The sequence below is a fragment of the Stegodyphus dumicola genome, chromosome 2, assembly GCF_044657685.1.
Source record: "Stegodyphus dumicola isolate Sdum_Otavi_A_Nest chromosome 2, ASM4465768v1".
NCBI classification, from domain to species: Eukaryota; Metazoa; Arthropoda; class Arachnida; order Araneae; family Eresidae; genus Stegodyphus; species Stegodyphus dumicola.
This window is the reverse complement of record NC_140769.1, coordinates 53,488,435-53,514,309: the sequence shown is the minus strand read 5'-3', so window position 1 is coordinate 53,514,309 and position 25,875 is coordinate 53,488,435. Positions and strand designations below refer to the sequence as shown.

At 34.9% G+C, this 25,875-nt stretch overlaps 1 protein-coding gene across 1 annotated transcript in view; it reads left to right on the top strand.

Annotated features, from left to right (window-relative positions):
* The window catches only part of LOC118200381 (tubulin-specific chaperone A-like), a 54,177-nt gene that overhangs the window by 5,978 nt on the left and 22,324 nt on the right, over positions 1 to 25,875 (top strand). The window contains exon 2 of the mRNA XM_085810657.1: positions 19,529 to 19,634. Coding sequence (XP_085666783.1) covers positions 19,529 to 19,634 — 106 coding nt within the window. The remainder of the gene's footprint in view (positions 1 to 19,528; positions 19,635 to 25,875) is intronic.

The following is a 25,875-nucleotide window of genomic DNA, read 5'->3' as shown; positions in this document are numbered from 1 at the left end:
AATTTGGCTCTGTAAAGGTATCTTTTATTGATGGATTTAGAATCCAAAAGATCTAATTCAGGAACTCCAGTCTCTGGAATTTCTGTTAGAAACATTGCTGGGGTAAGAGCTCTTAAATCCTTTACGTCTTCTGACAAATACGTGAGAGGACGGTTGTTCATAATGCTCTCGCAGTCACAAATGATTGTCAACAATTCTTCGTAGTTCAGAGAAGATTTTCCTAGTACCTTTCGAAGAATTCTCTTTAGTACTCTAATTAATCTTTCCCACCACCCTCCCCACCATGGCGAGGAAGGGGGAATAAATTTCCATTCAATTTTCTTAACTGTTGCGTTTTCTAAGATAGAATTCCAATCTATGGTCTTAAACAAATTATTTGATCCAACAAAATTGGTTCCATTGTCAGAGTATACAGTGACAGGTCTACCCCTTCGAGCGATGAATCGCCTGAACGCGTGCAGGAAACTTTCGGTTGATAGAAATGAGACTAGCTCTAAGTGAACTGCTCTATATATTGCGCAAGTAAAAATGACGATCCATGTTTTTTGGCCTCCTTTTAAAATTAAGGGACCCGTCAGATCAACACCAATAATCTCAAAAATTAAAGCATTTCTTATTCTGTCTTCAGGTAGTGGCGCTTGAGGGATCTTATATGAATCAGAGTCGAACCTTCGACATCGTACACAGTTTTGGATAACCTTGCGTACGGTCTTCCTACTCTTTATGATCCAATATTTTTCACGCAAAGCGCACATAACGAATTGTACTCCAGCGTGACTTAGCCTTTCATGTTCAGATTTGATCAGTTTTAAGACTAATGGATGTCCTGAGGGAAGTAAAACTGGGTAACGAAAGTCAGCATCATCGTCTCTCTGAAAGATACGTGTCTTCACTTTTATAAGGCCATTGGAGTCCATGATAGGTTCTAGAGCACGTATTCTTTTATCTTTCAATCCTTCGAAAGATTCTCGTTGGATCAGTCGGAAAACCACTGTTTCAGCTCCGTTTAGTTCTTCGACTGAAATTCTCCCATGAGTTCTTTCAGATGGTGGTGTTGTAGCATTTTTAATGAATCTAAAGATCCAAGATACGACCTTTATGATCTTTTCGAATTTTGAAATATTGTCAAAAAGGTTAAATTTATCTGTATTCGTGTTATTGCTGGCTGAAACCACAGTTCGTTTTCTCTCTCCATTTACTATATCGAAGTCAGGATGTTCTCCATCTGCAATAGGCCACTCTTCTGGAGGTCGATAAATCCAATCTGGTCCTTTCCACCATTCGGATTTCCTCAATTCTTTCGCAGAGCAACCGCGAGATGGCAAATCCGAAGGATTAAACTTTCCGGTAATGTGATGCCAATGATCTGAGTTACTCAGTTTTCGAATCTCATTTACTCGATTGGCTATAAAAGTGGACCAATTTTCTTTCTGTTTTATCCAAAAGAGAGCATTTGTGGAATCCGTCCAGTAAAATACTGGAACCTCTTTTAGTTTCAAGTCTTCTCTTATTGTATGAGAGAGCCTGGCTCCAATAGTGCAAGCGAGTATCTCTAGTCGAGGTATGGTGAGTGCTTTTAGCGGAGCAACTCTTGCTTTAGATTGTATCAATTGACAAGTGACTCCACTCTCACCGCTGTGTCTAAGGAAAATGCAGGTCGCATACGCGTCCTTGCTTGCGTCTGAAAATACATGCAGAGTGGTACTTTCATCTATTTTGGGAAGCAATCTAGGAATTTTGATGTCTTTCAAATATTTTAACTGAGATGACCATGTGAAAAATTTCCTTGCTAGATCATTCGGCAAATTAGTATCCCAGTTAATTTTCTGTTTCCAGCACTCTTGCAGAATCAGTTTAGGCAAGAGAGTAACTGGACTAGTAAACCCAATTGGGTCAAAGATTTTACTCAATTCGGAAAGAACAGATCTTTTGCTCAATACAGGGTTTTCTTCATATTTTACGTGACAAGACAAAGTATCGTCAAACAAGTCCCATTTCAATCCCAATACTGACACAACATCTTCATAATCTTTATCAGAAAGGTTTAGAATTGAAGTTTCATTTTTAAGTCTATTATGTTTCCATCCTCTTAGGTCAAATTTTGCAGTAGCCATTATTTCTCTAGATCCTTTGATAAATGAGTTTAATTCTTCAATTGATTCCACGCTCGCTACGCAGTTATCCACATACATGGCTTTCTTTAGCTTTGAAGTTATTTCCTGATGATGTTTTGGTACATTTTCCAAATGGTAGTTAATTGTGGCAGCGAGTAAAAAGGGGCTGGCGTTTACGCCGAATACAACCCTTCGGTGCCGATATATAGTCAGTTTTTCAGGCTGTCCTTTCTCCCACCATGGGAACCGGAGAAAATCTCGATCCGCTGGGTTCACACCTATCCGAAGAAATGCTCTTTTTATATCCGAAATTACTCCATACTTCCCCTCTCGAAATTTTATCAAAATTTTGGGGATCAATTCAAGATAATTAGGACCCTTTTCCAGGCAGTCGTTCAGAGATACCGAATTTTTCTCCTTTGCAGATGCGTCGAACACTGGTCGAATTTTGGTAGTCGAATTTTCCCGAAACACGGGTCTATGTGGCAGATAATGCCCTTTGATCTTTTCTGCCTCCGAAATATCGATAGGTTCAATTATTCCCTCTTCTACCCAATCCTTTAAAACAGTTTCGTAGGCTTCTAAGGAATTCTTTGTCTGAAGGGTTTTCACGCAAGACTTCAGACGCTTTTCTGCAAGGATTCTATTATCTGGCAACTCAGGATGAATTTGAAGCCATGGAAGTGATACCTGATACCTTCCAGCGTCATCTCTTTCTAAAGTACGGATAAAATAATTTTCTGTAGCCTTTTGTATTTCTTGTTTTGTTTGCGAAAGAGCTGGTTCAGTTATTCCGATAGAATCAAGAGACCACAAGTCACAGATTGTTCTGTCACTAATGTGTAGTGATAAAAGAACTTCATTAAAATTCTTTCCCTTTACCTTTGTTCTTCCTCATGTTGTCCAACCAAGGTGTGTATTCATCGCTACTAAACTCTCCGTTACGTGTATTATTTCCCCTGTAAAGAGTTTTCCGGCATAATCTGCTCCTACAAGCATGTGTATTTCATTAGGGTGTTTTTCAAATAAACAAGAATTCTCATTAATTACATCACTGGGAAAAATTTTGTAACCTCTTAGTTTCTTTAAGCATTCCCTATCCTCCAATTTTGGAATATGTGAGCATATGGTTTTTTGGCTCAAAACCTCCATTTCGCATGTGAATCCTGTTTCTGGATTATTTAACTTAATCAGATACTTGTTGTGATTTTCCCTTTTTTCTATTCCTCCAAAAAGCCCATGAGTCACACTTTCCTGACCTAAAGATTTTAGTTTTAATTTCTCCGCAAGAAATGTGCTGATATATGATCTGCTACTTCCGGTATCCAGAATTATTCGTGTAAAATTGCTTTCACCATCTCCGTAAACATTGACAATTAAAGTTTGCAAGATTACACTTTCATAGGATGAATTATTCGTTAAGGCCTTATTTTCAATTTGTTCTTCCTTAATTTCTCCGTTTTCGTTTTTAAAACACATTATAGTGGCATGTCGTTGTTTACATAATTCACACCTTATTCTAGAAGTGCAAATAAAACTAAGATGCCGTGGGCGTAAACAGCGATAACAGATCCCTTTCGCTTTGCATTTCTCCCTTTTTTTCTCAGTAGACCATAAAGATGCTTGTTTACACGTTATAGACTCGTGATCAGAAGAGTCGCAGAAAACACATGGTGTTTGTCCCCCCCCCGCAAACTTGCGTTCGTCAACTCCGAAGCTGTGTGTTTCGCAATAGGTCTGGTTTCAATCAGTTTGTTATGCTTTTGCGGCGCCGCCTTTGGCTGGACCGTCTGGAATGTACGTTCCCGCGCAACTAACTGTTCAGAAATTCCACTAGGTGACTCAAATCGTAATTTGATTTCCGAACTGTTTTATTATACTCCAAAACCAAATCTGCGGGCAATGTTTTAAGCAAAATAGGCGTTAATAAAGCTCCATATGTTTCTGAGGTCATATTTAATGATTCAAGACATCGAATATGTTTCTGTATATAATTGAATAACTTACGGAAATTTTGAATGTCATTAGAATCCTTTAGAGGTCTTATTTTCAGTAATTTATCTATATGGGCGTTTATCAGTACATCTTTATTTCCAAATCTTTCTGTGAGGAGTTTAACTGAAGTTTCGTAATTTTGTTCGGTTAAATCGAAACTGTCAATGGTGTTATTAAGCAGTACCTCCCAAAAAGGATTTCAAATAATTAAATTTGCTTATAGCGTCAAGCGTTTTATTTTGGTGTATGGCTGATGAAAAAGTGTTCCAAAATGTCAGCCATTCGCAGCTCTCGCCATAAAACTTCGGAATCGTAAGTTTAGGAAGCTTCACATTATGACTTTCGATTTTAACGTTTTCTATAATACTTTCACTTAACTGTTCAGTGCTTCGTAACACATTAAATTTTTGTTGTTCTATATTAATTTCCATTCAATTTTCTTAACTGTTGCGTTTTCTAAGATAGAATTCCAATCTATGGTCTTAAACAAATTATTTGATCCAACAAAATTGGTTCCATTGTCAGAGTATACAGTGACAGGTCTACCCCTTCGAGCGATGAATCGCCTGAACGCGTGCAGGAAACTTTCGGTTGATAGAAATGAGACTAGCTCTAAGTGAACTGCTCTATATATTGCGCAAGTAAAAATGACGATCCATGTTTTTTGGCCTCCTTTTAAAATTAAGGGACCCGTCAGATCAACACCAATAATCTCAAAAATTAAAGCATTTCTTATTCTGTCTTCAGGTAGTGGCGCTTGAGGGATCTTATATGAATCAGAGTCGAACCTTCGACATCGTACACAGTTTTGGATAACCTTGCGTACGGTCTTCCTACTCTTTATGATCCAATATTTTTCACGCAAAGCGCACATAACGAATTGTACTCCAGCGTGACTTTGCCTTTCATGTTCAGATTTGATCAGTTTTAAGACTAATGGATGTCCTGAGGGAAGTAAAACTGGGTAACGAAAGTCAGCATCATCGTCTCTCTGAAAGATACGTGTCTTCACTTTTATAAGGCCATTGGAGTCCATGATAGGTTCTAGAGCACGTATTCTTTTATCTTTCAATCCTTCGAAAGATTCTCGTTGGATCAGTCGGAAAACCACTGTTTCAGCTCCGTTTAGTTCTTCGACTGAAATTCTCCCATGAGTTCTTTCAGATGGTGGTGTTGTAGCATTTTTAATGAATCTAAAGATCCAAGATACGACCTTTGTGATCTTTTCGAATTTTGAAATATTGTCAAAAAGGTTAAATTTATCTGTATTCGTGTTATTGCTGGCTGAAACCACAGTTTGTTTTCTCTCTCCATTTACTATATCGAAGTCAGGATGTTCTCCATCTGCAATAGGCCACTCTTCTGGAGGTCGATAAATCCAATCTGGTCCTTTCCACCATTCGGATTTCCTCAATTCTTTCGCAGAGCAACCGCGAGATGGCAAATCCGAAGGATTAAACTTTCCGGGAATGTGATGCCAATGATCTGAGTTACTCAGTTTTCGAATCTCATTTACTCGATTGGCTATAAAAGTGGACCAATTTTCTTTCTGTTTTATCCAAAAGAGAGCATTTGTGGAATCCGTCCAGTAAAATACTGGAACCTCTTTTAGTTTCAAGTCTTCTCTTATTGTATGAGAGAGCCTGGCTCCAATAGTGCAAGCGAGTATCTCTAGTCGAGGTATGGTGAGTGCTTTTAGCGGAGCAACTCTTGCTTTAGATTGTATCAATTGACAAGTGACTCCACTCTCACCGCTGTGTCTAAGGAAAATGCAGGTCGCATACGCGTCCTTGCTTGCGTCTGAAAATACATGCAGAGTGGTACTTTCATCTATTTTGGGAAGCAATCTAGGAATTTTGATGTCTTTCAAATATTTTAACTGAGATGACCATGTGAAAAATTTCCTTGCTAGATCATTCGGCAAATTAGTATCCCAGTTAATTTTCTGTTTCCAGCACTCTTGCAGAATCAGTTTAGGCAAGAGAGTAACTGGACTAGTAAACCCAATTGGGTCAAAGATTTTACTCAATTCGGAAAGAACAGATCTTTTGCTCAATACAGGGTTTTCTTCATATTTTACGTGACAAGACAAACAAGTCCCATTTCAATCCCAATACTGACACAACATCTTCATAATCTTTATCAGAAAGGTTTAGAATTGAAGTTTCATTTTTAAGTCTATTATGTTTCCATCCTCTTAGGTCAAATTTTGCAGTAGCCATTATTTCTCTAGATCCTTTGATAAATGAGTTTAATTCTTCAATTGATTCCACGCTCGCTACGCAGTTATCCACATACATGGCTTTCTTTAGCTTTGAAGCTATTTCCTGATGATGTTTTGGTACATTTTCCAAATGGTAGTTAATTGTGGCAGCGAGTAAAAAGGGGCTGGCGTTTACGCCGAATACAACCCTTCGGTGCCGATATATAGTCAGTTTTTCAGGCTGTCCTTTCTCCCACCATAGGAACCGGAGAAAATCTCGATCCGCTGGGTTCACACCTATCCGAAGAAATGCTCTTTTTATATCCAAAATTACTCCATACTTCCCCTCTCGAAATTTTATCAAAATTTTGGGGATCAATTCAAGATAATTAGGACCCTTTTCCAGGCAGTCGTTCAGAGATACCGAATTTTTCTCCTTTGCAGATGCGTCAAACACTGGTCGAATTTTGGTAGTCGAATTTTCCCGAAACACGGGTCTATGTGGCAGATAATGGCCTTTGATCTTTTCTGCCTCCGAAATATCGATAGGTTCAATTATTCCCTCTTCTACCCAATCCTTTAAAACAGTTTCGTAGGCTTCTAAGGAATTCTTTGTCTGAAGGGTTTTCACGCAAGACTTCAGACGCTTTTCTGCAAGGATTCTATTATCTGGCAACTCAGGATGAATTTGAAGCCATGGAAGTGATACCTGATACCTTCCAGCGTCATCTCTTTCTAAAGTACGGATAAAATAATTTTCTGTAGCCTTTTGTATTTCTTGTTTTGTTTGCGAAAGAGCTGGTTCAGTTATTCCTATAGAATCAAGAGACCACAAGTCACAGATTGTTCTGTCACTAATGTGTAGTGATAAAAGAACTTCATTAAAATTCTTTCCCTTTACCTTTGTTCTCCCTAATGTTATCCAACCAAGGTGTGTATTCATCGCTACTAAACTCTCCGTTACGTGTATTATTTCCCCTGTAAAGAGTTTTCCGGCATAATCTGCTCCTACAAGCATGTGTATTTCGTTAGGGTGTTTTTCAAATAAACAAGAATTCTCATTAATTACATCACTGGGAAAAATTTTGTAACCTCTTAGTTTCTTTAAGCATTCCCTATCCTCCAATTTTGGAGTATGTGAGCATATGGTTTTTTGGCTCAAAACCTCCATTTCGCATGTGAATCCTGTTTCTGGATTATTTAACTTAATCAGATACTTGTTGTGATTTTCCCTTTTTTCTATTCTTCCAAAAAGCCCATGAGTCACACTTTCCTGACCTAAAGATTTTAGTTTTAATTTCTCCGCAAGAAATGTGCTGATATATGATCTGCTACTTCCGATATCCAGAATTATTCGTGTAAAATTGCTTTCACCATCTCCGTAAACATTAGCAATTAAAGTTTGCAAGATTACACTTTCATAGGATGAATTATTCGTTAAGGCCTTATTTTCAATTTTTTCTTCCTTAATTTCTCCGTTTTCGTTTTTAAAACACATTATAGTGGCATGTCGTTGTTTACATAATTCACACCTTATTCTAGAAGTGCAAATAAAACTAAGATGCCGTGGGCGTAAACAGCGATAACAGATCCCTTTCGCTTTGCATTTCTCCCTTTTTTTCTCAGTAGACCATAAAGATGCTTGTTTACACGTTATAGACTCGTGATCAGAAGAGTCGCAGAAAACACATGGTGTTTGTCCCCCCCCCCCCGCAAACTTGCGTTCGTGAACTCCGAAGCTGTGTGTTTCGCAATAGGTCTGGTTTCAATCAGTTTGTTATGCTTTTGCGGCGCCGCCTTTGGCTGGACCGTACGTTCCCGCGCAACTAACTGTTCAGAAAGAAATTCCACTAGGTGACTCAAATCGTAATTTGATTTCCGAACTGTTTTATTATACTCCAAAACCAAATCTGCGGGCAATGTTTTAAGCAAAATAGGCGTTAATAAAGCTCCATATGTTTCTGAGGTCATATTTAATGATTCAAGACATCGAATATGTTTCTGTATATAATTGAATAACTTACGGAAATTTTGAATGTCATTAGAATCCTTTAGAGGTCTTATTTTCAGTAATTTATCTATATGGGCGTTTATCAGTACATCTTTATTTCCAAATCTTTCTGTGAGGAGTTTAACTGAAGTTTCGTAATTTTGTTCGGTTAAATCGAAACCGTCAATGGTGTTATTAAGCAGTACCTCCCAAAAAGGATTTCAAATAATTAAATTTGCTTATAGCGTCAAGCGTTTTATTTTGGTGTATGGCTGATGAAAAAGTGTTCCAAAATGTCAGCCATTCGCAGCTCTCGCCATAAAACTTCGGAATCGTAAGTTTAGGAAGCTTCACATTATGACTTTCGATTTTAACGTTTTCTATAATACTTTCACTTAACTGTTCAGTGCTTCGTAACACATTAAATTTTTGTTGTTCTATATTAATTTCTTTCAATTTTTTGTTAGCTTTGTATTTAAATGTAGTTATTCTTTCACGATATTCGTCAACACCGTTTAATTCCTGGTCTAGATCCTCTATGTTTATTAATTTTTCTATATCGGCATCTATTTGTTTTAACTCGTTCGATTTTTCATTTAAGAGTTCTAAGGAAATTTCTAGTTTTTCTGCATTCACTTCGGTTTTTGGTAATTCAGTTTCGATTCGGCCAATTAATTTTGTAACGGCAGCCCTTATGTGGCCGCGTTTCCTTTTCAATGTGTCGATGAATTCCGTCATTATTTAATATTCAACAATTCAACAACTATCAGCAATTCACTAATTATTTATGCTTATGTATCATCTACATAACTGATATCAATTTAGACAGATTCAATAGTTAGGAAAACAGCAGTTACTGGCAGTCCCTGTTCGGGCGCCATGTTAAAAAATTTTATCAACTTTGTACTATTAAAATTTTTTGATCATTAAATAGATAAGTGAAAGTTCACTTACCTTCTAAATAGGGCTGCCCTGAACTGCCTGCTTTTCCTTCTTGTAGGTATCCATCTCTATGATGAACTTCGATTCACTTCGAAACACAGCTATAAACTTTTTAAGAAATTTTAATTCGTATGAAAGATATCTACAAAATATTTACAAGTTATAATGATTACAAGCATAATTTATACGGAGACGGTCTATCGTTATACATCTGTTGGACGCGTCAGCCGTTCAACTGATTACTTTTAGTCTCTTTCGCCAGAGGGCGTTTGTGGAAGTAAAGTTCTAGTAAGCAAACGCGACAATAGTCTTCTTTAATGACTGGTTTGAAAACCAATTCATTAAAGAAGTAAAACACTGCTTAGAACAGCAAAACCTGAGCTTTAGTGTTCCAAGTCCCGGTTATGCTTAAGGACATAGTGCTGAAGCTCTCACAATATTGCATTTAAATGTAGAGGTTTTATTTCATCCACCAAATATCATTTCATTAATTGAATCAATAGATTAGGGTATCATAGAAACATTCAGAACCTGTTTTGTTGGGCATCTTTACATCTCTGTAAATAAAGCCACTAGATGGAGGAAAGAGCAGGACATACTGATGGCATTTTGAAAGCAATAGGACACTGCATAGAAATAATTAAACCTGCATGGGATCAAGTGAATTCATCAACAATGAATAATTTGGTCATCGGCTGTGGCCAGAAGTCGTCCACAATTTTAAAGGCTTTCCATCGATTGAAAATCAAGCCAAGAAAATCGTATGAATTGCAAAAGCAATCGGTGGTGAATGATTTTCAGATATTAAAGGAGGAGAAATCAAAAAATTAGTTCAGAATAATGATAATGAAATGACAAATGAAGAATTTGATAATCTTATAATAAAGTCTGAGGTCTGGAGATCCAATATCCAAAATGATCTAAATTCCGGACCTCAAAGCCACCACCAACTTTTTTTTTAGTCCAAAGGGACAATTTCCCAAAAGGACTATTAATTTCGATTTGGCATTTTGTGTCAATTCACTATGAACGTTGATTCACTTTTCAACTTGCTGCCACCAAATATTATGACCCTGTGTTATATTTAAATAAATTGAATAATGAAGAATCTGCATAAATGTATGTTTCTCATATTGTGATAAAACAATGGAACCTAGAGCCATCAAATTTTGAATAATGTAATCTTTCACTGAATATGGACCTGGAAGCCCTAATTTGGAATTTGAAATTTGTTTTATTATAGGTTTCATATTTTGTAACACTTTAAAAAATTTTTGATTAACAAATTCAACAATTTCAAAGCAAACAATGGCAATCCTGTACTGGGGAAAAAAAAAAAAAAAAAAAAAAAAAAAGTTATCTCCAGCATGTCAGACTGTTTATTGGAAATTCTAAAGATATTCTCATTTTAAAATTATTTTGCGATATTGCTGTTGAATTAAATTTTGTGATTTAAGTGCGAGGAACGTGATATTGGGTGTAATATAAAATAATCCAAGTTTTCAGATTTAAAAAAAAAGTGTATGTGCTTTATGTATGTGCATTTTATTCTTCTCCGGTGCATAATAAAACACATGGACAATTCCGATTCTTAATTTCACTTTGTCACTAAATAAAATACCTTGTTATTGAAAAAGCAATAATTTTAGCTTAAATTTGTATAATCGATAAATTGGCTCCTTTGTTGCGTATCTGCTTGGCATACATCTCAAACCGAAACATTCTACATAGATACATTGTTGATTTTACACCTACTAATATAGGGTGGTGTAAATAAAAGTGGCTCGGAAAACAGAGGTACTCTGTTCTTTGGGCCACTTTTATTTGCCCCGCCCTGTATTTTATATCCCTGATGCCAACCTGGCAAATCATTATTTATTATATTTTGCTTTCATCACTGCATGTTTGTCAACACATGACAATTGAATAATGATTCATGTAGTGATGCTTAATTTTTTTGTGTGTTAGTGATTGAATAATAAAGAGTATAACTTTTTATGTTAATATTACACTTTCCAATGATTACAGATTTAAGCTAGGTGCGCTAAAAAATGTTGACGAGGAAACATTTAATAAAAATTTCTTTCCATATGCTAAAAACAAACTTTCTTAATGATACTCATAGGTCAAAAGATTGCATTTAGTGCTATTTGAATTAAGAATAACTGATTTGTTATTCACATAAACACAGAACCAGTGCTAGGGCTTGTATGGCCGTACCGGTGTTAGAATTTAGGAAAGGTAAAGGGAGGTGCTTGGTAGCAGAATTTAGGAACCACAGAGACTGCATCAGGCAGTAAGATATCTTGCCCCGGCCCTCAATAAAACTTAAAAGTATGTGGGAATTTATTTATTCAGGACTCGGATAAGCCTTAAGCATGTGCGAGAAATAGACATAAGTACAGGTAACCCTCCCATAACACGGTAGATAGGTTCTTAGAAAATGCTATATTGTGTGAAAGTGTGTTGTACGAGACCCAGAGCCAGTACAAAAAGTGGGGGTTATGGCCCAAAAACTTTTGAAATGCTACATAAATAACTTTAATTTTTGTTTAAAATATAAATTGTATGTACAACACAAAACAAAACAAAAAAAAAAAAAAAAAATATTTAACACAACTTTAATTTAATTTAATTTTTTTGTCGTCATTGCTCAGTATAATCAAATGAGATTGTTTTTTCGTTGGAAGGAGATCACTTTCATTTTAAAAATTTAAAAAATTTTTTCCTTCATTTAAAGTTCTGGCACCTTCTTCCCTCTTTAAAAAAATCTGTAATTTCACTTTGCTTACTAGTTCTTAGCAGGTCGTCGTAAATTTCTTGATATGGAGCTAGACAGTTTTGCAGCTTCTTTCAGCGAAAGGGTCCTCATTCAAGAAAAATGACACCAGATTTTCAGCTAAGCTTAGGCCTTCTTTTAATTTTTTTTTACTGTTAAATTATTAACTGCACAATCTTCATCAGTGCTAGTGTCCTCAGAATCCATTTGATTTACAGCTTCGGATGACATGCGCATCAAATCTGCTTCGTCAGATTCTTCTTCCACTAATAAATCTTCAACGTCTTCAATAGCCATATTCAGAAAACTTTCGCCTCTGATTAACTTAGGAAGTTCTAATATGCCATCAATTTCATTTTCTGATGATTTACACTTTTTCTATTTCAACTGAAGAGAGCCATAGCTTCTTCCAATATGCATGCATACCTGCCAACTTTTACGAATTTATCGTAATTTTTACGAAAATGCGTTTGTCTTTACGATTTTTTTTTCCTTTTTCAAATGTTTTTAGTGATTTTTGTCGAAATTTTAGAATTTTTCGCCAATTGCATCGTGTTTTACCGCCAACTACCGACTACTTCGAATTCAGTAACCTGTGGTTTCTCCCAACTTGCCGCTTAACCAGCCAATCCAATGCGCTGAACTTGTTTCTCCCACTCTTTTCTTTGTGGGCGCTGCATTATTTTTTTCACATTCGCTTCAGCAGCAAGGGAATTACTCATCAAGCGTGGATTGTCGCATTCTTTTTTTTTTTTTTTTTTTGTTTGCACGTGCTACAAATTTTCTTAATACGCCGTTGTTGCGAAATGAGTTAAAAAAAAAACGTACTTTCAATATTTTCGCCCTGCCTACAAAGCCGAATTTCCAACAATTAAAGAATCCTTCAAAGGAAATAACTATGCATTTTGCAACGTGTGCGTGTGTGACTTCATAATAAGTCACGGTGGAAGAAACAACAAGCGACATTGTGAAGCATGTTAAGTCTAAAAAGCATGAAGTTAATGCTTCGGCTTCGACAACGTCAAAGAAAGTGGATGATTTTTTTTCGAATTCGGATGCCGATGTCATTTTGGCAGAGTGTTTGTTTACTGCATTCCTCATCGAACACAACGTGCCGCTAAGCGCTGCCGATCACGCCGGTCAACTTTTCAGACGGATGTTTCCCAACTCCAACATTGCTCAGAAATATGCTTGTGCTTGCACGAAAACATCTTCTATTGTGAACAAAATTGCTTGGGATGCACAAAGTAAAACAATAGCTGCACTCCAGAATTCAGCATTTTCGGTGTCAATCGATGGCAGCAATGACAGCGATTGGAAGCTTTACCCCATCGTTGTCACATATTTCTGTGATGTTTCTAATGAAATGAAAACTCATCTTTTGCATCTTCCATTGTTAAATGGAGACGCTACAGGGGAAAATATTGCCTCCTTGGTAATTAATGAGTTGAAACAACTTAACATCCCTATATCAAACTGCATTTCATTTGGTGCAGATAATGCTCATGCCATGGTGGGTGACAAAAAGGGTGTAGCCTCTTTCCTCAAAAAAGAACAAAATGAATTAATTGTTATTTGATTCCATGCCACTTAATTAATTTGGCAGCAGAAAAGGCTGCAGCTGCTTTACCATTAAATATTGATCAGCTTCTGATTGATGTGTTTTTCTATCTGGAAAAAAGTGTAAAAAGGAAAGAAAACCTAAAGAATTTCCAAGAACTGTGTTCTGGTGAAACGAGAAAAATTCTGAAACATGTATGCACGAGATGGTTATCCTTAGGCAGTGCGCTAGGAAGGTTTATTGAACAGTGGGATGCATTGTTAAAATATTTCCACGAAGAGACCAAAACGAAACCACAGATCCCATCAAATTTGTCGGCATATAAGATTCCGAAAACCAACTTTGCTTCTAATCAAAATGCTTTAAAAGGGAAAAGCCAACACACAGAATCAAACCCTTTAAAAAGAAAATGCTTAGAAGACTCCTCAAAGGTCAACTTTGTTAAAGACTAGAAACTAGAAAACATTTTAATTGCTAAATGTTATGAGGAAACTAATTGTTATGACAGGAAATTTTCCAAAGAATTTTTGGCTAAAGCCAAAAAATGCACTCTAAATTCATTGCAATAATTTTTTTGTGTAACATTAAGTTCTTGTATTATGTTTCCTAAAAAATTTTTTAGTTACTACTTAATTGAGATTTACTAATGTAAGTACAATTTTCTTTTTTCTATTTGTATAAATTATTTTTTTAATATCAAAGCATGATATTAATTCTTCGTGTTCTTCTGAATTTTGGAGAAATCTTCTGAATTTTTATCTTTAGTAGAGGTTGGCAGGTATGCGCATGTAACGCTGATGTTTTGAGTTCTTTCAGTGACAACGATATGATGTCGATACAGTGCTTGATTGAAAATTTCTTCCAAGCTTCCGTTACATTAGTTGATTTTGAATTGGTTACATCTAAAATCCACTGTAATGCTTTTCGTAAGTAATATGCTTATAAGGTATTTCTCGTGCCTTTCTAGCATGCCTTCATGGTGTGATGTCTGCACGCTGAAGGCATATTCCAGAGGTCCGCGTTTCGATTCCCGGCGAAGGCATTTTTAATTTTTCATCTTTACTGCTTCCAAAAAATCTTAATGTGTCTACAGTGGCACCCAAACTAAAAAGGATGTTGGATGATATTTCTCCACACCTAGGATTTGGTAATTGGGTCCCTTAAAAACCCTAGTTGCCCTTCAAAAGGGGGAGTATATAAGGTATTTCTCCCGCCTTCTTGGTGTGGCTTCCTGGTGTAGTAGTCTGCATGCTGGGCGTGTATTCCAGAGGTCCGTGTTTCGATTCCCGGCAGAGGCGTTGCTCATTTTTAACTTTTAAAGTGTATTTTGATACAATTTAAAGGTAGAAATACTACCTTGATCTAATGATTGGAGTAACGAAGTAATGTTAGGTGGTAGGAACAGTATTTTGAAGTTAGGATGATTTAAATCTTGTGGTTGACATGGAGCATTATCTAATAGCAATAGTGCCTTGAAGCTCAAATATCATTTCTGCCTTAAATAACGTTCAGTGTCTGGCACAAAACAATTTAAAAACTATTCTTTAAATAAGTTTGCAGTTACCCAAGCACTGGGGGGGGGGCAGAAGTTCTTTGACGACCATGTTTATGGGATGCCGCGTTGTAGGAAGGTTCTCTCAATTTATGATTCGTGTTATAGTGAAACCGTATTACAGGATGCCATGTTGTAGGAGGGCTACCTGTATAATGAATGCTTAATCAGGCTTAATTTTCTCAATGCACGATAGAAGCAAGATACAATTTAGTGGAACAACTTGTCTTTATTTGCCATACATAGCCAAATATGTATAGCAAACAACAGCTAAATTTTATGATGATAGCTGCGAATTTTAAAGGTTTTCGGATATTGCAAACCGAAGAGAAAATTTTATTTTGCAATTAATGGATTTTGTAAAGAAATGTAGAGAAGTGGTAATAAATGAAGATGATGTCAAAGAAGTTTTTCATTGTGATGACAGTAATCATCATCAATTAATGGATGACAAAATCTGTAGTTATGGTTCTAGATCCAGAAAATACCGCAACCGATAATGAAGAAGTGACAGAGAGGTTACTGAAAAAGAAAAAAATTTCGATTGACAAGTTAGTCGGCATTCTCAACACAGCAGTTACAGGACTTCAATGATGTAACTGAACAAGAAATTATGTCTGTCTACAGAATTAAAGAGAAAATATTATATATATATATATATAAAACTTGCTTTGAATAAATGTTAAATAAAGTAACCAAATAAATATTAATCTGCTTTTTTGTAAATTTTGATACCCTTTAGATCATAAATGCTTCATTATTTCATATTTATCATTATTTTATCACATATCATATCATATATTTTATCAGATAGTAAGTCAAAATTTCATATTTTTTATTTAATAATTTCTACTTGCTGTCTTACTAAATTTAAACTGATGATCTAATATCCAGAAATATCCCAAATCCGGAATTGTGCAAGTTCCGACGAATACGGATCTCGGGCTTTGTACTGCGAAAGCAGCAATAGTGAAGTTAAAGAGCCTTAAATGAATTGTTACAAACAAGATGCAGAAATTATCTAATACCTTAAAGGGGATTGACTGAAACGAAGAAAGAAGATGATATGAAAACTATGTGATAGGTATTGAAAAACTTAGTATTCCACACTGCGAAATTTTTCATTAGCTGCATCAGACATTGTCCCAAGCAAACATCGCTAGCTATTTAGAAAAATGATTACACCATGCATCTACTCATTAAGCAATAACAGAAATAATTTCAATTAACATTTGTTTCATTTCTTCCTTTCGATTACAATAATATTTAGGCTTGCATAAATTATGCATACTTAATCTGAACTATATTTAATTTGCTTTTAACCATAGAAAGTTAACTTTGTAGAATGGGATTTTGTCATACATGCAGTCTGTTAATGATGTAATCCTCACATTTAGCAATGGTTTATTGCATATCCTTTTCCCATTTTCTTTCTGAAATATAGGAAAGATTAGAAAACTTTTAACCCATCAAGGATTATGGACCTGAAATTCCACATAGAAGGAAGACTTTCCAGTGTTAGTCTCTATTTTTGGGTACCCCTTGGATTATCGCCAAGTTGTTTCATTTGTGGTAAACCTATTGTGACTTGATTGGGTGTGTGATTGCAGTGAATTCTACTGATACAAAAATATTTGAAAGGGCTTATTTATGTGTTGGATGTTGGTTAGGAAGTACGTTGCTTATTTTGCGCTTTACACAGTAAAATGCCTGCTGGTGGTACGATTAACCTGAAGTTCCTGTACACTTTAGAAATATTGGAAAAGAAAACATTAATTGACTAGTGTGTAAATGAATATTTAAATGACTTCATTCACCTCTTGCTAAATTACGCAGTGAGATTTAAGGATTTGGAAACCAGAGCTCATATCAACACTATGGAAGGTATCACTGAAGAAACATACATTTTTAAATAAGATAAGTTTATATTTTCTTTTTGTATTGTGTGGATTACATAACATGTATTTTCATTCTCATGTTATTTCCTTGTGTGATTTAAAATGCAGTTTATTGAGATTATATATTTTTTGTTTTAATTATATTTTTTGTATTATACAGGGTGTTTATAAAGTTCGGGACCCATTTTGATGTTTAATAACTCATAAAATAATGAAGATATAAACAAACTTATGGCATTTATTGATGGAATAACTTATATATTTTTCTTTTCAGGTTTGAATATCTTTACTTTTGTAAATATCGTCTGCGGGTGTGGTTAATTTCAGATAATTTCATTTTCCAGTCTAAATATCTGTACTTTTCTAAATATTGTCTGCTTATTAATTGCATTTTTCTCTCTTTTGTTTTTGGCAACTATTGCAATGTTATGATTACTTTTGATGTGTTTGTCTAAAACTTTTGTATGTGGTGTTTTATTCGACCAGATATTAAGGAGAATGCATACACCACAACACATGCTTGCCGGTACCTGGCAGGAAATTGAATATCGACTTGATATTCTCCGTGCGACGAAGGGGGCACACGTGGAAGTTCATTGACAAGGGTCATGAAACTTTTTGAGTCTGTCTAACCATTTATGTTATTAATTTTAATCTATCTTTATTATTTTATGAGTTATTAAACATCAAAATCTGTTTGGGACTTTATAAACACCCTGTATTTTGGACACCATTTTACTGAGGAGGACGTTGGATGTAAACAGGAATGACACCAAAAAATCACCAATTTTCGTCAAGTACCCTGAAATATATTTTTTGATGTATCTGATTTTAGATTGGATGTATAGGCTCCTCCTGAAAAACGGGTGATTTTAAAAACTAAATATCTCATAAGTCTAAATTATTTTGATATTTTTGATAATGTAATATTTAAGTACATCGATAAGCAGTTATCTTACAGGAGTGGAGCAGGACATGTCTTGAATACAATGTCCTGCAGATAGGCACCATTTCTCTGTATACATTTCTGTAACCTCATCTGGAAATTGTCCATTACGTTGTGTAGCACCTCAACAGGAATTTCTTTTATCTCTCGTTGAATTTTTCTTTTAAATTCTGAAATATAGAATTCTTTTGGGGTTGTAACAACTAACACATTACTTTTTAAATATTCCCATAAAAAAAAAGTCACAAGCTGAAAGATCTGGTGGCTTCGCAGATCAAGCAAATCCTCGTTTTTTGAGATGACATGACCAGGGAATAATCATCTTACAGCTTCCATGGACACTGGTGCTGTATGGCTTGTTGCTTCATCCTGCTGAAACCATGTGTGTTCATTAATTTCAGATGGAGTAGCCAACTGTGGAATCAGAAATGTTTGTAACATTCCCCCATATCGCTCAGAATTTATGGTCTCAGTGTGCCCATCACTGTCTTCAAAGAAGTAAAGTCCGATAATCAAGAAGCATATAATCATGTACCGCACTGTGACCATGACAGTGTGCAGGGGAACTTGATGAAGTTCTCTGGGATTACTGTCAGACCAGTATCGATAGTTTTGTTTATTCACATATACTGCCAGCTGAAAATGAGCCTCGTCCCTCATTGACATGTTATGAATGAGACCTTGATTCTCCTCTAAAAGTTGCAAAAACCATAAGCAGAATGCGACTCAATTAATTGCAACATATTTCGTTAGTACATGCATTATCTGAATCTTATGGGGGGGTTCTAAATGAAAGTGTGAAGAATGTATCTTGCACTGTTAGTGAAGATTCCTATCGATACAGCATGGCGCGTTGCAGATTGTTGTGGACTATGCTGAAGGGCTTCTCTCACTGCAGCCATGTTTTTCGGTGTACGTACTATTATTTCTCTTTCTTGTGGCTTCTTACATAGTGCAGAAACTGTTTCTTCAAAATTCTTAATCCATGTCTTAATTGCATGGGCTGAAGGAACTGCATTGTTGTGATGAATTCTAAAATGTTTCTAAATAATCGTTCTGCTGCAACAAAACTATCACCATTCTTGTAATAACATTTAATTGTGAACGCATGTTGTTCTTCTGTCCACTTCTCCGTGTTTACTAAATGCTATTGAATTGTGAACATGGTACCAGTGGTCTGATTTTCCCCAATAGTATGAAGCCAGTACAGCATGAAATTTAAAAATCGCCGTTTTTCTTGCGTACCCTGTATATTGCAAGGAAATATGTTACAATGTTATTAGTGGGCTGTTTTGGAATTATGATCAAGAAAATACCATTTATTCATGACATTTTGGCCAAACTTTCAAATTTCAGGGAAATTCCAGGACTTGAGAGGGTTAAATTTTATTTTACTGAAATTGGTTGGTTTTCAATCATTTTTGTATCTGAAATGTTTTTAAACAAATGAGAAATGTGAGGAGAAATATGAATAAAACTTTGCAATATATATTTTTTCATGTATTTATATAAGTATCCTTATAATCTAATTCTGTTAAATTATTCTAGGCTAGCTAAGGAAAAACTTATGTATGAAAAAGAAGCTGCAAAAGAAACGGCAAAACTGGAAAAAATGAAAGCATCTGGAGAAGACAGTTACATGATGCGTAAACAGGTAAAGAATAACATGCACTTGCTTATTTTTTTTTTTTTTTAAATAAAGTTTTTGAATTTGTGTTGCTGATAAACACTTAAAATGATATGTGTTTGCTACTGAGAGGGTGGGATATGCCAGTGGTCGGCAAACTTATTAGCCAAAGAGCCAAATATGAACATTACAACAATTTAAAAAAAATGAGAGCCAAATCTGCTTGTTTAGTAAACTTTTATTACACTAAATAAAACTAAATTTAGTACTTAATAAATATTTATTAATGCGAACAATGTGCTTGCATCTCCTTGGAAAGTTTAAGTAAGTCAGGTTTGTATGTTTTTGTTTTTAATTTTAGGCATGATTCCAAGTTCTCATCAATAAGACAACTTCTCAGTTTACTCTTGATAATATTCATGCTTGAAAAAGATTGTTCGCATATATATGCAGAAACGAAAAGGGAAAGAACAGCAAACGCGAGCTTTTTCAGCTGATCGTAAGAGTCAGGAATATTATTCCAAGCGTTGAAAATGATCACATCTTCCTTCTCCAGGTCATTCAAAGCAGACCACTTATCAACACAAGTAAACTTTTTTCTTCTCTGATATTTCCAATTCAACACAGAGACGTTCGAATTTAGAGCGCCATATCTCCTTGTTTTTTAAATCCAGCAATTGTATTTCAAAGCTACCAATGTCAATTTCAACAATGGCAGACACGGTAGATAAGACAAAACTGTTCACACTGCAACTGCTGCTCTGTGATGCCAATTTGTACCTTCACTACTTTATAAAAAGCATGCTCGCACATGCCGGTAGTTTGTACATGGTTTATGTTTATGTTTACGAAAACTAATAAAATTAAACTCAATGTTCATTACGTATTTTTACAACAATATAAAAATTTAATTGCCTATCTATCTTTTTATTGAAACAAAAAATTATACATGTTCTCGATTTATAGAAGGATTTTAATTTATCAAAATAAGATGTAATTTTTTTCTAATTTTACTAATTTTTTTTAATGAAATTATTGCACCTTTCGTGGCAGAGCCGCACTTAAGGAGCCAAAGAGCCACATGTGGCTCTGGAGCCGCACTTTGCCGACCACTGGGATATGCCATTTTAGTTGTTAAGAGATTTTTTTATTCTAGGTATGTAATGTTCAATAAGTTAATTCTCCAAGGTTAATTCTTTTCATCTATTTGAAATTTCACATGTGTATTATTTAATATATGCAGCAAAAATATTATAGCATTTTTACTTCCTTCTACGAAGTGAAGGAAATATTGTAATTGTGAAAAATTTCAGATGTCATATTTCAGCGAAAGTATCCATTTTGACTGTTCTTGAATTCATTTTGGAAGATTTGTTTTGCGTGATACCTGTACTTATGAACAGAATAAAGGATTCTTTATTTCGAAAATGGATTCAGAAGGGAATTTTTCCGTGACATCTGTCTGTACATACAGTACTTAAAAGTCCTTAAGTCTTTTTTGAAACAATTTTTGGTCTTTAAGCTCTTAATTTTAGCCAAAATTGGCAAAAGTCCCTTAATTTTACTCATTTGACATTTCTAGATAATTTTGCATTAGCATTACCAGAATATTTGACCCTGGTGGATACAACCATACCTCACATAAATTATTTCATTTGTATCTTTTTCCATATGTTTTAATTTATTAGTGTGAATTAAATGTAAAAAAAAAAAAATTGCCTCGATTGACACAAAAAGATATGAAATAATTTCCTTTTTTGCAAATGAAGAGATCTTAAAATATAACATCAAAAACAACTTTTCCTTTTGGAGATATGAGTTCACTTATGTGCCACTAAACTTGGCAACTTATCAACATTCTGGTGATTTCAAGATCAGTTTGTATACAAAATTTGGTACTTCCTTATTATAACAAGCCTCCAAAATTTAATCGCGAATCGACCAAGATGTAACTTGTAGCAATGTATAAAAACATGTGGTGAGATTTCGGCAATATATCTCGGTAATGATTCAGTCTTAAGGGCACTAAAGGAAGTCCCCAAAATTTTTTATTTGTAGATTTTCAAATTTTTGGACAATTTTTTTGCAAGCATAACAACATTGATAAATATAAAAATAATAATAGTGTATTAAAATTTTATTCTTAAAGGGACATTGCTTTCCATTTTCGTGACTTCCACCAAGAGGTACTACTAGATGTTGTTTGCTCTTTTTTATTGTTTCCATTTTTACTATGGCTAATTTAATAAATATTCTTACATTTCGCATAAATTTTTAGCTGTGAAAGGAGTGCAGAAGTATTTGTATTCTTGAACTAGTACAGGATTTATATTTTCAATGACATATTTTGTTTCTGAAAAATAAACAAGATAATAGAATGCTATAATGCACAGTTTCCAAAACACTTCATAGAAAAAACTAAAAAGCTACTGTCATTATTTTAAAATTAATTTCATTTGTCTTTTATATATTTTTATGATAAACGTTTTTATCAATGTAATTGTTTCAGAATATTTAAATGTGTACCAGTATAACTCTTGAAAATTTTTCTTTACACTTTTCTTTTCTGAATTTTTTCTCCACCAAAGTCTTCAGGCTTTTTATTCTTACAAAGTTGGTAGGGATAATTTTTCTTTCAGATTTTAGGCCTTGCATCTCAGAAGATTTAGATTTGAATGCAAGGTGGTAATTAGGTATTAATGTGACCACATTTGCAGTTTGGCAATTTTTTACACAAGGAAAGGTAAAAGTTACTTGTTGGGTGCAGATTGACAGATTTCATTGCTAAAAAAAAAAAAAAAAAAAAAAAAAAGGTTATCAAACTATTAATATTTATCGTAAGCTGGTAAGCTTTATCAATATACGAAAAGAAAAACGTACTTAAGCAATTTAAAAACAAATTTGAGTTGTCAAATAAGGATTATGTGACACATTAAAAAAACAAAGCACTTATATTCTTTTTCAAATTTTCTGTAACCTTTTTGTGCTATTCTTCTCTCGAAGTACAGCAATTTGTTTTCACTTAAAGGAAAAAAAAAAAAAATCAGAGATTTGCAGTGACTGGGCAACAGCAGCTGTCGAAGAAATGAATTTCCTTTAGAAAATTTTCAGAAAAATCCTGTACTTTGCAGAAATTTTACTGCAGTTTCTCCCATTGCTGGCTAATTCCAGAAGCTCATATTTTAAAACAAATACAAAGACAAAGAATATTGCAGTTTATTTGTGAAAGCAGTTAGAACTTGGAATACAAAAAGAATGCATACGAAAATATTGGCATTGCTTGACTGAAGGATTGTTAGGAGGATGGTTTCTGGAAGAATGGTTTCGTGCAGGGTTGCCAGAGTTTGGACATTTTGAAGAAAATTGAGGACTTTTATGATTCTAATTTAATATTTAGTATTATTCTTACATATATTATTGTCTTATAGTTCTAAATTAGATGTTTAGTTATAAATTATATGTTTATTTATAAATTATAGGTTCCATTGTAAAACTGTTTCTAATTATATGAGAAAGATCATAAGTTATGATAGGGCATGGTTAAAGCATGTAAGCTATGTCCTGGGTGTTTTTCTTCATGTCTTTCCTCATACTCTAAATTTTTTCTTACTTCAGTAATGTACGAATTATTTGCTCTCCCGACCTCTTGTTTTGAGACAGGGAAGATGTAAAATATAAAAAATACGATGGCTTTGCTGTACATGAACAGGCAACCTCTAATTAACTTTCTGCAATTTCAGGATCTTCCCCTAAACCAGTACTTTCAAGAAAATTCTGGCATGTTATGTAACCGCTACTATAAATGCAGAGTTCACACCATTTTTAGTCAGACTGCTTTCTCCTTCTGCTGCTATAAGACCTTTGCTGCCGCTGTTCCCATCAGTCTTCCTTTGTTTGAATAGCATGACACAGTAAATTTAAAGTTAATCCTATTTAGTTTAAATTACTATTGCATATGTAATTTTGAAGAATCTAAAGTATTCTGCCATTTGAAATGAATAAAGATGTGGAATCAAAACAGTCAACTTCTTCTTTGTCATCATTAGATGCCAAGCTTCTTCATTAATATGCTGCCTGACTGCCAAAATATGACATATATATATACACTCTGCCCTCCAGAAGTTAAGGAATAGAATGCTTTTTGTTTTGAGAATGAAGCAACATAGAAACAAAAAATTTACAGGACATGTTCACTAAATAGTTCTTTAATGAATGTGACGTGGAATGTTTCTTAAGTTCAAGAGAAACATGAATTACAACAAAAAATTGCGTTCTTCACATAAAAATCTGGTCTTGGAGAAACAATATATCGCAGTTTTTTCGAGTAAAAATGGAATGGTAGCATTACAAAAATAGGTTCTAATAAGAAATGTGTCCACCCTTAGCTGCAATACATTGGCAGCAGTTATGTTTATGCTGTCAATTAAGTTGTGTTGGTCAATGAAATGGAAAACAACAACCAGACACGGAATAATCCTTATTCAAGCTCATCTAACAACCTCAGAGGAGGCCTGTACTTTGTAGAAATTTTACTTAAAGCTGCAGCCTATCTCCCAAGGTAGTCCCAAAGGTGCTCTATCGGATTCAGGTCTGGGGATTGAGCTAGCCATTCCATCCGCTCCATACCACAACTCTCAAGATATTCTTAAGTAACCTGAGCTTGGTGCGGTTGCGCATTGTCTTCCATCAGAAGAAACCCAGGACCATTAGCAGTGGCATATAGGAGGACATATTGATCAAGGATCTCATTTTGATATCTCACACCTGTCAAAAGTTTCTCCATGGAACACATGCAGGTCAGCGTGACCACCGAGAGAGATCCCAGTCCAAACCATTATTCTGCCACCTCTGTAACTGTGTCTTTACATAATGGGGAATTGGTTGTATCTGGTTTGTTAATACCACATCAGCTGACGACCTGAATCACTCTCCAATCTGAACCTAGACTTGTCTGTGAAGAGAACAGACGCCCATTGTTGACTAGTCCAGGAGACATGTTCTCTTGCACAACATAAACAGGCACCTCTGTGTTTTCGGGTGAAAAACTGATCAACTGAATAAGTACAAACAACTGATCTTCTTGCTTATAGAGCTGTATTGTACAGGCATCTGCACACTGTAGTAGCTGAGATTTATGTTTCTGTTGCCAATAAATGATCTGCCATGAGCTGAGGCACAGTAATGTTACTCCTGCTTCAGGCTGAAAGAGCTAAATAATGGTCTCTCACAGGTGTTGTAACGCTAGGTCTGCCTGGAATATGTCTTTTAAATGCTTGTATTCAAACTGATTCCATAGTAGGTGGACCACACTACAAGAGACATTGAGACGTCTAGCAGCATTAGCTTGTGACATCCCTATTTCTGTCCGTTTGATTGCCCACCACCTCAATGAATCAAGCAAAAACTTTTCCTGGATATTGTCTACAAAACTAATAACAACTGAAGATCAACACTCGTAAACAAACATTGCAAGTTTTGAATTTTTTCTCCAACTCCTATATAAGTGTTCATTTCTATAAAATAAAAGTGGTAGCTATTGTTTTTGCATATATTGTCTTAAGCTTCGTTACTGTCATGCATATGAACTGTGAATTTAAACGTTATTGACATTTTTGTAATTGTGAGCTTTGAAAAACATGCTGTTCCATAACTTTTGGAGGGCAGTATATCTATATCTTGCAGAATATCTTACCATATGTATGTGTGTATATATATATATTGTTATGAATTTGGTATTTAAAAAGCTAATGTTAGTTCAATTATAAATTAAATGGTTTTATTTCTCGCGCAGTGCAGCGCGTGACGAATATTAAAAGAAAGCTAAGCCGGAAAAATTAAAAATACAAGAGCGCGTGCGTTAAATAAATAAATATCTCTTTTTTGATTTCGAGAAAGTACTGGAAAATTCTAGCGCGTGATTTTAAAATCTTATAAAAGGAGGAAAACATCTCAGTTTGTAGTAGTTGCTTAGTTTGTTGTTGTTTAGAAAACTGCCGTTGTTGATTATAGCGAATTCGCGGATTAGAGTTCTTTAGCTGTTTTGAATTACGTTCTATTGTACATTTAAGTAGTTAAAAGATAACTACTGTGAGATATTGTGATACTGCATGATAATTTGAGAAAATTTAAGCATTTCTGTTGTGATAATAATAAATTTTTGTTCATTTTTCATCGGACTTGTGCATTCATTTCATAACGAACCCGTACGCACACAACAATTTTTGGTGTCAGAAGTGGGATTTGAATGCCAATAACAAGAGCGATGGAA